The sequence below is a fragment of the Rhopalosiphum maidis genome, chromosome 1, assembly GCF_003676215.2.
Source record: "Rhopalosiphum maidis isolate BTI-1 chromosome 1, ASM367621v3, whole genome shotgun sequence".
In the NCBI taxonomy this organism is placed as follows: Eukaryota; Metazoa; Arthropoda; class Insecta; order Hemiptera; family Aphididae; genus Rhopalosiphum; species Rhopalosiphum maidis.
This window is the reverse complement of record NC_040877.1, coordinates 12134667-12148220: the sequence shown is the minus strand read 5'-3', so window position 1 is coordinate 12148220 and position 13554 is coordinate 12134667. Positions and strand designations below refer to the sequence as shown.

General features: G+C 40.0%; 1 protein-coding gene across 2 annotated transcripts in view; it reads right to left on the bottom strand.

Annotated features, from left to right (window-relative positions):
• Positions 1-279: 279 nt before the first annotated feature.
• The window catches only part of LOC113548014 (frizzled-5), a 67616-nt gene continuing 54341 nt past the window's right edge, over positions 280-13554 (bottom strand). For both annotated transcript variants that reach the window (XM_026948647.1, XM_026948648.1), the window contains one exon: positions 280-3271. In XM_026948647.1, the coding sequence (XP_026804448.1) occupies positions 1208-3121 (1914 nt within the window). In that variant the 5' untranslated portion in view covers positions 3122-3271 and the 3' untranslated portion in view covers positions 280-1207. The remainder of the gene's footprint in view (positions 3272-13554) is intronic.

The following is a 13554-nucleotide window of genomic DNA, read 5'->3' as shown; positions in this document are numbered from 1 at the left end:
AAATATGTAACTATAAAGTACGATTAAAATCAATTTAAATTCAAGTCCATTCATTGAAATGAATAATGATGAGATTCACTAAGTTTTTTATTGTAAGGTCATGAAGTCAAAAAATCTACACTCAATTATGAAAACATTAAATGTACAATTTTTATTTAAAACATATTATATTATGTACATTACTTTCTTCTACAATATATTAATATATATATATATATTATAAATAGTATAAATAATTTGTATGCATGAATAATAATCTTACTTGTATATATGTTTATAATAATATTATCACTTAATTTACGTATACAGTTTGTTTTTCGTATAATATTGGGCAGTAAAAGACTAAAAGAGACAAAAAGTCTAGTATAAATAAAATGGCTTACAAATAATACGATTTATGTTTTTATCAAAAAAAAGTCATTGGAATAATATAATATATTGCACGAGTTTGGCGAACAACTCATATTTTTTTATATATTTTTTTTAAAAAAAAAAACATGAGTTAATTATAGTAATTTCGGATAACCGAATGTTGTCTTTTCCTTTTTACATTAATTACAGTATAAAAGGGTTCCTTAATGCTAACACAAAAACAAAAAAATACACAACTTAACTACTACGACTAGTATACGCTTCTTAAATTTAAAGTTATTTACAAAATGAAAATAATATAAATTGAAATTGAGTTGGGGAAAGCACCAGAAAATAAACCTAAGGCCGACAGGGTAGCTATACGTTTTTTGTTTCAATTACCTAGTCAACTCGTCAAACCAGTCGAAAACGTCATATCGGTAATTTGGTTTAACGACGGAGTTACATTATATATTTTACTATTTTTGGTGTGAACCACGTAGCTAGGTTACCTATTATAAGCAAAGAGACACGTCTATTTTCGATGCGATGTGTTCCCAATGCCGAGTCCGGGTTTTAAATGTGGTGGGCGGTTCGTCTGTTCGAGTAGAAAGTATATTTTACAGAAATAATAATAATAATAATAATAATAATAATAATATAATAATATAATAATAATAATAAAAGTACATAACGAGATCATATTTTATGCTTCTGATGGATCATTGGTTCGTCATCATTCCTCCTGCCCGACCCTTTAAAGAGGACCATAGTCGCTGAGCCCCGCGGTCGAGGGCATCATGTCCTCGGACGGGTCTGGTTGCTCGTAACTAAGGGCAGGAGTGGCGTACTGATGTCATACGTGGCTAAGCGGCGCCTGTTTGATGATGTGGTGGTGCAGGCTGGACGACGGGGCCAGGTGGTGGGACGAAGGCAGCGTACTGCCCGGAACGGACGGCGCCGGCATGTACTGTAGCTGCTTGCGTTGTTTGCCCGGGTTGACGAGCACCGGGTTGGGGCCGCCCTTGGACATGCGACCGCCGCCGTTTCCGCCACCAACGCCGCCGCCTCCAAACAGCCGACGGGACAGGCGTTTCCACGAGCCGACCGTCTTGCCAGACCATATCCACACGCCTGACGTGACGCCCATCACCAACGTCATGAAGTATTTGAGCATGAGCATGGTGTACACCGGCTTGGTGTCGAGGTTCGGTTCGGAGCACGGGCACGCCAAGTGAGCCACGCGGTCGGGCATGTACCGGGCCTCGTAGTAGTGGCACCCGATGACGACCGATGCTGGCACGGTGTACAGGACGCTGAACACGCCGATCCTGATCATGAGCTTCTCCAACTTGTCAGCCTTACTTCGGCCCACTTGTTGCTTGATGACATTCCGAATGCGGAACAGCGACACGAACCCGCCCAACAAGAACGATATGCCCAACGCTAGGTAGACGACGAGCGGTGCCAAGACGAACATTTTCAGGTTGTCCGGGTTCTGGTTGCCCACGTAGCACACGCCGGCGAACGCGTCCCCGTCGACGGCCGACATGACCAGCACCCCCAGCGACTTGACGGTGGGTATCAGCCAGGCGGCCAAGTGAAAGTATTGCGAGTAGGACGCGATCGCCTCGTTGCCCCACTTGAGACCGGCGGCCAGGAACCACGTGAACGCCAGTATGACCCACCAGATGGACGAGGCCATGCCGAAGAAGTAGAGCAACAGGAACACGAGCGTGCACGGCGTGGGCCCGGACGCGTTGTACTTGACGGAACCGTCGGGCTCGCAGGCGACCGCGTCGTGACCCGCGTACACTCGGATCAGGTACCCGAGGCTGACCATTAGGTAGCAACCGGACAGGAACACGATCGGCTTTTCCGGGTACTTGAACCGCTGCGTGTCGATGGTGTACGTGGTGAGCGTCATCAGCGTGGTGACGCAACATATGCTCGACCACAGCGCGATCCAGGTGGACGCGAAGTCCTTCTCGTCGTCGGTGAACATCACTCCCCGGCACGGCATCGCGCAGTTATCCACGCCGGCCACGGACACGCCACTGCGGTTGTACCGGACCGATTCCCTGTCGACGGGCACCAACGGCGGCCGGCACTTGCACTCGCACCCGTCTTCGTCGCCGACACCGCCGCCGCTGCCGTACGCGTATTTCTCGCATCCCTTGGCCCTGCTGCCCGGCTTGCACTTGTTCGCGGGTAACCCGGCCGGTTTCTTGGTCGGTTTCACCGATCCGTGCTGCTGTTGCTCGTACACGTCCTGGGCCATGCACAGCTCCGGGCCGCCGTGCACCGGCAGCTTATCGCACTGCATCTTCTCCGGCCACACGAACCCGTACCGCTGCATGACCGGCAGACAACCGTCGCGGGCCCGTTCGCACACGCTCCGACACGCCTGCAACGGCCGCTGGTACTCCTCGATGCAGATGGGCGTGTACACGGAACACAGGAAGAACTTGAGATCGGCCGAACAGTTGATCTCGACCAGCGGCCAAAACTGGTGCACCTCCATGCCGGCCTCCTCTTGCGTCTCGTGGTTTAGCTGGTTGGGCATCGACGTCATGTTGTACCCGATGCCCCGGCACATCGGTATGGTGATCTCTTCGCAGCGCCCCGAAACCGGGACGGCCGCCACGCCGGCCACAGCCCCGGCCGACGCTGCCGCCGTGTTGGTCACGGCCACCGGCTGCATGTTGCAGACGGCGGTGGCCGCGATCGCACACAACACGGCCACCACTAATGTCGGCGCCGCGCACATGTCTGCGGCACCTATCGGTACGGTAACGTCCGGCACTCGAGTCCGCAGTCGCAGTCGATTCCAACAAAAACGGATCCTTTTCACGCTCGAGTTCTGCGCAGAGACGACGATTCCGAGTGGTTACGAAACTTCATGACCGTAACTCGACACCTGAAACACACAGACGAAAAGACCATGAAATATTTTCATTTCGACAATATAATAATATTGTGACGCGGGCAGAGCTGGTATAGGTATGAGGCCCGTACTTGTAGAACACATTTTCGGAGGGTTTGAACTCTTTACCCTATCCCTTAGGCACGGCCTTGGTTAGAGGTATATTGCAAATAATATCGACCATCGCATATAGCTCGTGTGCCTACAGCCGGGTTTCTTCTATACCGTGTCGCGTAGAGATGAATATATTCAACTATATTGTAGACAACAACGTGTTAAATACGCTATATTAGATTACCCGTACAGGAAACACGACACGGTTTGGTTGAAAGTGACGGAAACCCGCGACTTAATCCTATGCGATTCGCTGGGTTCAGTAAATAATAATACAATCTACGCGCGGTGTATGGTTTGGAATATCCACGTAAATGATATACGTTTCGTGTCAGAGACGAAATGGGACGTTAACACGATATTCACAATATATACCTAGAACACGGTATCTACATTAATAATAATATAATATGATATCATCGTGTGTCATAGTCTATTACTGTATAGGAGAAATCACCAATCGGATCCAAATTATTTTTAAGTGAAAGTGAAGCATCTTATTCCAGTTTTTAAACGAGTTAAGTAAGAAAACCAAAGTAACTTGTCCTTAAGTTGAATAATTTTTGTCGGCCATCTACCTTTAAAATAAAACGTTTGTGATGGATTTAAAATTTTTCTAATCAATGAAATATCGACGATTTATTATTTATTTATTCAAATTATCAACGTAATATAACGTGCAGACAACTAGCCTTCGTATTCAAGCCCTCGTTCAACTATATCGCAAAACACGCGTTTTTCGTATTCGTAGTTGAAATATGCAATACTATACATTATACATAAGTTGTACAAAATCAAAATTCGTTGACAGCTATTAGTTTTGTTACCAACTATGTTTGTAAAAGGACGCTGCAAAATAAACATACCAATGCATATACGTGGTAGCCTTAGCGATCGCTATTTTATATTATTGTATTGTACACAATGATTACAATGTGTTGGATTCCACGAACGATCGGGTCTGAGAAAAATACACATGCCAGAGATTAGTATTTTAGCGCAGTGTTGTTGCGTACGTTTCACGCGCGGGTCAAACGTGTCAAAATACGAGATACCTCGGACCGTATCGAGAACAGATGTATGCATTCATATGATTTATTTTTGTTCAAAATGCGCGTACATGTTATATATTATGTATAGTGTATACATATATATATATATATATATATTATTGTGTGTACATTGAAGTGGACAGACAAACTCCAGAACGATTTCGGTGAACATTGTTATTTAAAATCTGCGACGTGAATGCATCATGTCGGTTTTCACTTTTTCACCCTATTCCGTTCTCGGGGGTAAACCGTAATACCGGTTGCAGAGCGTTGATTGCTATACGACAAGGGTAGTACGCGATGACGGCGAAATCGAATAATTTTATTCCTATATATATTGTGCCTAATACATATGCAGTATCTCGGCTGAATGCCGAAAACGAAACCAGAATAAGGGGCTCGGTAATTGCAGCGGAACCCAAACCCAAACGATTGAAAATGACGAGTCGTCGGGCTAACGAATTTAGTCACTATATATTCTAAAATGTATATATATATATATGATGACGAAACTTCGTTATCCTCTTCGCATCACCAACGACGACCGCGACGTCCGTAAACACACGCATATATGTATATATGTATCATTCGGAGACTCGTGAAATGCGTATAATCCCGTTTCTGAAATTACAAGCCAAATCCTATATTCGCGGTGAACAGCGAACAAATAACAACACTCTACCCCCAGTCATCCGCGCTATATATATATATATGCGTGTAATATGTTTAGTCGTGGGCGTCAAACACACACACACACACACACACAGGTACGACGTAAATTTCATTTCACCCTGTTTCGGAGGCAAACAAAACGCGTCGACAATAATGTAATAATGCGCGTATACGATATCTGCCGCCCGTCTGTCGTGTCTAACGACGTGGAATCGTCATATTATATAGCTTTTGTGTGTGAACGTCGGTGACGATGTCCTCTGCTGTTCATCACACGCGTTATAAAACGCTATAAATAATATTTCTATACGACTACGTGTGTATGAAAAGCCTACACCTATATACGATGACGACGACGTGTGCGCAGTGGAAATCACGAGTTTGGGCGAGTTTCACTGCGGTGCGGAGATTTTCGTCGTCGTATAATAGCTATAGTATAATACACACACACACACACACACACACACATACACACACACTGCAGTGTAAGATTATTATTACACCCGACATATACCCAAACGAATCGATTTTCGAAAAGAGAAAAAAAACCGTACACATACGCTTACGGTGTGTACATCATATTATTATTATTATATACCTTCGCGACGACGGACGACGGACGACGACCAGTACGTTCAACTCGACGTGTTTGAGACGTATATTGTACGTAATATTAAAGTAGATGAGGTATCGTGTGTTGTGTTGTGTGCGCTTATTAACAGTTCGCGTGACAAATCGTCAAGACTACACTGCATTACACACACACACACACACGTACGAGAGGGTACATAATAATGATATTATTTATATATATTATATAATATATAATAACGAAACACACGCGGCTCACAATAGACGAGAAAAATAGATCGAAAAGCGATTTCGATGTACTCTCGTACGTGTACACAGTACGCGCAGGCCGTGTCTTCGGCCAATATCGCTGGCTAGGAAATAATATAACAATAATTAACTCTCTCGTCGCTATATTATCCTTGTGTGTGCGTGTTGGGTACACGACGACGACACACTGCACACAACTGCAGTGTTGTAGCAGTTATTCATTGTCGTGCGCGCTCCTCCGGTGGTGTACAGGCGCGGGCCCGCGTGATACGGTCGAAATGTTTTATGTGTAGCGTACGAACGACCGACTCTATCGTTGGCGTCCCCCACGTATTATCTCTTCTAGACGATCTCGGGGTCTTTTTATTATTATTATTTCTTTTTAAATAAATCGACTTGTCCGACGTGTCCGTCCGGCCGGCGGGTTATCGGGTTCTTTGTATCTCACGTTTTCCACCCGCTGCGATCCACCACACACTCCCTGCAGCCGTCGCCGCGCCGTGTACGCGATGTGCACAGATTTAAAATTATTAAGGACGCGCGCGCGACGTACGATTTTAATAAAATACATCACATTTATTATTATTTAATCGACAGCCCGGCACTGGCAGTCGTCTACATCAGTCGTGGTATATCTAATATATCTATATCCCTCCCGAACACTCTTCGACTAAATTCAATATATTAATAATTTAAAACGGTTATACAACACGTGTATAGGTGTCTTTAACTCGGTTTAATTGGAATGCCGCTGCCATCACCAACGTCTACCCGATAATAAGGCACATAATATAATATTGTCTCGAATAGTACCGCCGTACAGTCCACAATATTGACTGGCTGGCGACCGTATGGCGTACATAAAAACGTCCGTTTATTTATTGTAATAATTATGTATACGCGTCCTTTTTGCTGCGACCTTAAGAATGTGATTAAATGTGCCGTAAACGAACGATCTGATTCATAGAATACAAGATCACAAGAGTGTATATTATAATAATATAAACGCTTCAATAAAAGACGACGAGAAAAAAAACCGTATTGGAATTATTTGTAAACCGAAAAAAATTACCTCCTGCGGGTAAGTAAACATCGGGTAAACTGAAATTTCACGGTTCCGTAGCATGGTACCCGTGTTTTAAGTCACACGTATCATCGGCTGTGTACTCGTGTGTATTCATCGCGAACAACTGAGTTTTAAATCGTAAAATCCAATTCGAATATTATATATTTCACCAATACCAAACAAAAAGTGGATTTTAATTTTCCTAACGATAAACAAATATCGTGTTTATCACTCGGAACGGACTCGCATTATTTTAAGTCTATTAATAAGTAGACAATTATTATTATTATTATTATTATTCGTTTCACTAAACACTACGTGCGGAATAACTTTGCGTGGGGCGAACAGAATTTTTCCACGTTCAACTGTTTTCAACCTTCGCCATGATTAGCATATTATATAAATCGAATATTTATATATACAAATAGGTACACCACTCGGGTTCGAAAGACTCGAATCGCGCCGGCCGTATTGTTTTTTATATTATTATTATTATTATTATTTGTTTACCCATTGTGGATGGAGAATATTATACGTCAACGTCGTCGTCGTCGTCGTGTATTACTTACGTACATAGCATATTATAGTAATAGGATTCTGAATATAAAATCGTGTATTGAACAGCAAAAAAAAAAAAAAGGAAAAGGAAAAGAAAAAAAAGAACATATTATAGGACGGTATATTTTATATACGATGCAGTCCGAAACGGGGACGACGTTTCATTCATGGAAACGACACATATAATATATTATACGCGTACTTGCGCGTCCGCCCGAGAAAGATAGAAATATTATAATAATATAAACCACCACGATTTGCTCCCGTCTGCTGTATTCAAATGCGGTTAGCCTCGCGACCGTCGAAAACCCGGTAACCGGTGTACGCGAAACTTCTGCATGATAATCTCGTTCGCTGTGCTATAATAACTTTACGTCTTCTCGCAGCATCTGTCGTCTCGCCGCGCATAATATATATCTGTGTACAATACACATTATATTGTAATGTACTTTCCGGTGTTGAAAACTATACAGCAACTTAAGACGGGGACAGCAATCGGCTGCAGGTTACGAAACCGCGGTCATCGGCACATCCCGCACGCGTGTTACATCGACAATATAAATATGACGTTATTATTATTTATGTCTCATACGACGTGCTCGCAGCACGAGTTTGCCCAAGTTCACCTCCCGATTATTTTAATACGATTTTATGTTATATTATAGTATTCGGCGATACACTTGTTACACAGTATTATATTATTATAACGTTTTCGTATTTTGAATCGCGAAGAATAAACTACGTGTTCGTACGAGTATTCGACGAAGACGCACTGCAAGTCAAAGTGAATCGGTTTCGCGGGACGAGTAATAACGCTTTTTCAGCTGGACGTGTTGTAATATGACGCGGGAACAGCTTGATGATATAATAATACGAGTAGTGAGTACTGTAGTAATACCGTAACGGGTACACGACGTCGACGCTGTAGAGTAGTATATCATACGAGTACATAAATGTCTAATTAACGTCCCGTCATAAGCCTTTTAATGTCGTTCGCGTGCCAACAACGGAGGGCGTTCGCAGAACAGACGGCTATCTACTCTCGATAATAAAATACGAGCGAACGTTTTTGAACTCTGCCAAAACGCCCCAAAACCATATAAAACAGTAGTATCGTTTGTTCGAAGACTGTCCGATTCACAGCAACGGACGTCCATATAACGTATGTTGGCATTTCGCATTCTGTATAACATATTTATTTTCATCGGGCACGGTCGTTTCGATTTCGTGTTTTGTTGGTTATAACCGAACGGCCGCAGCGTGACCAGTAGTACAGCGCGCGTATAATAAATAATAATATTCCACATTTCTACGCCAATGCGACGTCGGTTTTGCTCACGATATTATACTATAAGGCGCGAGGCTACCGGCTGATAATTGGTAACCTCTGTCGGTGCAGCACGATTGTTTAACACACACACACACGCGCGCGCGCACACACGATGCACCCGAGAGTGCAATACGGGACGGTCGCCGTCTGCCGCGGCCACGACGTGCATTTTTCTTTTTTATTATCTGATTCACGATGCGCAGGCAGTTTTTTCTTTCTGCCTATTGTCTGAACGGGGGTCACGCGCCCGTTTCGAGTTATTCAAATCGTTCATCGTTGGGCAGTAACTTTGTTTTTTCGTATTTATATGATAATAATATGTTGCGTAGGTATATACACTGCAGTGTATGCGTTGTTTTTTTGCCGCTCATCGGAACTATTCGATGACAGTCGATTTCTTTTGGGGCGATAAACATTTTTTTTTTTTCTCATAAAAAATAATATCATTATGCTTAGTGATTATTCATATATCTTGTATAATACGTATTATAATGGTGGCGGCGTTTTTCGATAGGGGAGGTGTCGCGAAAGACAATAATATTGCCCCGACCCGGCGGAGACGCGCTAAATATCATAATGGGCACGGGGTCCGCGTGTTTACGTTTCACCGAAACCGGTTCTCGTGTTATATTCCACGTCCCCGTGTGTTGGTTTAATAAATTAATCGCGCGCGAGCGAGGGTCGTCCGGACACAACGGGTGGCCCAAAACGCAGTCCTTCTATATATTATTATATCGTACATGGGTGTGCACCACGGAGCGGGGTAAGGCCACGTGTACCGTGCACGGTGCACAAGATTTTCATCCTTGAGAGGAATTTCGTACGGGGTTCGGAGATTTATCGATTCGCCAAGACACACCTGAGTATTATTATTGTTATTGTATAGGTAGGCACCAGCTTAACCGTACGCACACGCCCGCGCCAGACAACAGGACACACAATAATACGCATATAGGTTCCTGTGTATTTTGAGTGTGTGTGTACGTGCGTGAAATGTAAACATTTTTCACTACCTGTCCTGCGACGACGAGTGTGGGCTCGTATATACACGCCGAGGAGCGTCGTGGAAGACGCCATAGGGCGTTTTATTTCTTCTTCTTCTTCTTTTTTTTTTTTTGTATACATAATAATATTATAATAAAAGATAACGCGTTCATAATGTTACACTTACGATTTCTGAATCACAACAATATACGAATCGAGAAACTGACGGGGGAGTAGTGCAGAACCGGCCGTTCTCGGAACACTCGGAAACCACCACGGGCCACAGCTGTAATATTATAACAATAATATAAGACGGGTATACCGTATACCGTATACCTACGTACATTACATTTTAAACGTCGTTCGACTATTCAAGACGTCGTTAATATTTAAATGTGTGCGCGGAAGAGTAGAACGCGGGACGGCTCCCATTGTATGATACCGATAGATAAGGTTAAGTGATATAGGACGTCATAACAACAAACGTTTACAGCTGTCACGGGAATATAATACGGACGGAGAAGTTAAAAAATAAAAAAATAAAACACCATTATATATACAATAGCCATTAATCATCCTCGGACAGAGGTTTCATTTTATCTATATTCACGACGGTTATAACTCATAATAATGTATAATATATTAATGTATGGATATAATATTTGAGCAGACATTGGTCCGAACACACAAACGATATATTTTCTAGAATATAATAATGCAACAGTATCGGCGTCTCGAAAATCCCAGGGTAACGACAGAAGTGGGATTGTTTTTCATTTTTTGGCGTCATGCGTGACGGGGGAGGCCGGGGATGGTGGGACGACGGCGACAAATTTAATAACGACATAATATAATATATATAATATAAAAAGGAGTTTAAGTCCCCTCCACCCCCTCGCGTGAATGCGAGTGCATTCGGAATGTATACAGTGTGGCGCGGTTGTACCTTCGTCATTCCGAGGTGACAGCTGTCTAGGAATCATTTGTAAAACGGTTTTTTCTTTTATCTCCTCTTGTATACAACGAGTTTCTTACCTGTCACGTTTTTAAGGATTGGCATGTACGTGCATATATATACACTAGTTTTATTTTTTTCTCGTTCTAACACCAGTGATTGTGTTTGAGTTATTAGTGTGTATTTGTCAATTGTCATAAGTATAAGTGAACACAATCGACCGACGCTTAACAAGCTGGAGCTAGTTGTAGATAGGTAAAATGAATACGTAATTATCGTCCTATTCCCGCGTATCGTACGTACATATATAGGTATGTAGGTACCTAACCGGTAAACGAAAACAACCGCGTCGGTCCTGAAACACTTATTATCCGCAAACATGTATAATATATACGGAAGCTTAAGTGTGATTTTTGACGGCTATTTAATGTTATACGTCCCGAGAGCTGCAGTCCATGTATTATATTTTTAGTTTTCTAAATAAATAAATATTGTATTTGTAATTTAGTAAATTAAAAAAAAATTATAATTACAGTACTATATACGAAAAATATTAAAATATAATGAACCATGAATGGAATTTTCAAAAACGATATCAATACTGTATAATATATTACGTAAACCTATTATTTTGATATGTTGAAAATGTAATTAATACAAATGTATATTCAGCTAACCATCTCTTGTTCTAGTATACCATGGTAGTACTTTATTGTATATCTGCTATATCGTTATAAACTAAACAATTTATACTACAATAATATTGTTCGTTGACTCTGCATGATGTATAGTAAACTTGTATTGGTTTTTGGTTAATTAGTAGAACCCGAAGGCGCCTAAATAGACTATGTACGAATCATGAAAGAACAATGGTTACACGATTGTAAAACATTCAAAGACACATAATTAGATCGTTTATATTTTTAACTTTCTCGTGTAAGCGCGTGTTTTTTGTTAAAGAAACACTTCTAATTATAAAATAATAGAAGTAGATCGTTAGTACTTGTTTTTTAGTATCACAGACTACAGTAGTAGTAATATCTATTGACATTTTGAGTTATTATTGTTACGAAACCAAATAATATAGCCGTTAGTTAGTACAATATGCGTTTATATGGAAAGCTGTGGAGTCGTTTACTTAAAAATAAGCCTTATAATGTTATTGACTCATAGTAAATATGTTTAATCGACTATTCAGTATAAATTGACGGAAACAACAGTCCATTAATTTGATTAAGAGTTTAATATACTTATTTAATAAAAAAAAAAATTGTTTTGTTTAAACAGTTAACTATATTTAATATTTACAGGGATAAATTAAAAAAGGGTTGTCTTGGTATTTTGAATCAAAAACAGGAAGTGAAGATTGACAACTACTTTGAAAAACCCTAACGACATGTCATTTGGCAATTATACAAAGTCAGACGGGTGCCACAGACACAACTGTGTTATGTTGAACCAAAAACAGTTTAAGAACAATAATTTTCATTTAACCCATTATATATTATTATGTTTGAATACAAATTATGTTCATCAATGCAGTAATTTTTCCACTTTAACTAATGATTTCCACTTTAACATAATAAGTAATAACTATAAAAACGTATCATGAATAACCGTATGAAATGCAATAAACTTTATAAGTTCTTTTTCATAAAAACAGAAAAAACAATGGAGTTTAAAAAACTTAAAACGTATTTTTTAACCATTGTAGTAGAGGTAAAATTAATAGGTATTGCACAATTACAATTTATGGGTGTTTTCTGTACTTGAGTAAATATAAAGCACCTACCCCGTAAAGACGGAAAATAATAATTGTTTATCGCACAGTACTCGGTAAATCACACCAACGACTAAATAATTACAACAACTATAAACAATTCTATTATTATTAATTTGTTGAGATTTGTTTTAATAGTTTATAATAATTATATTATTTTTGCGCGTGTGCACATTAAAAAGAAACATATTTTCAGAAACTCAGTTTTTTGTTTTTCAACAAACAAAAATAAAAATAATTTTATGGCGACTTAATAGCAGAATTGATTTTATAGCAAAATATTAATACAAGGGTCAATAAAACATGTATACCACTATTAAATCGCAATAAATTCAATAACATTAAATAATATAATATAAGGTTTGCCCACCGCACCTGTACCTTATCATATAGCTACTATATGGTATTTTTCAATGATATTGCTAAAGTTTACTTTAGATTTTAATACACTTAATAAATTATTTTTTATCTTTAAACAAAAATATACAAGAGAGACGTAATTTTTTATTGACTTTTTACCTTTTCCTTAACAAGACCAATTAGCTACAATTTATTGTTTTGAAATAAACATTCACGCTATTATATATATAATATGGTATTATATGATGGTAAAATGAATATTGTTTCATATTTATTTTTATCATAAATAAAATAAACGGTTTTGATTACACTTCAGAAATTTGTTTCAAACTTATAAAATATAATATTTATTTCTCTTTGAAATGATAAAATAAGCATACAACTATGAGTTAATATTTAGCAAATTGCAAATAATAAAATCATATTTGTAATGCAAATATTTATTAAAGATATTCGAGAAAAAATAATACGAGCATTGACGGAGAAATAAAACAACCCAATTTTTTCCAACTCAACTTTGAAAATAGAATACATTTTGATTATATTATAGACGCTAATTTTTACTA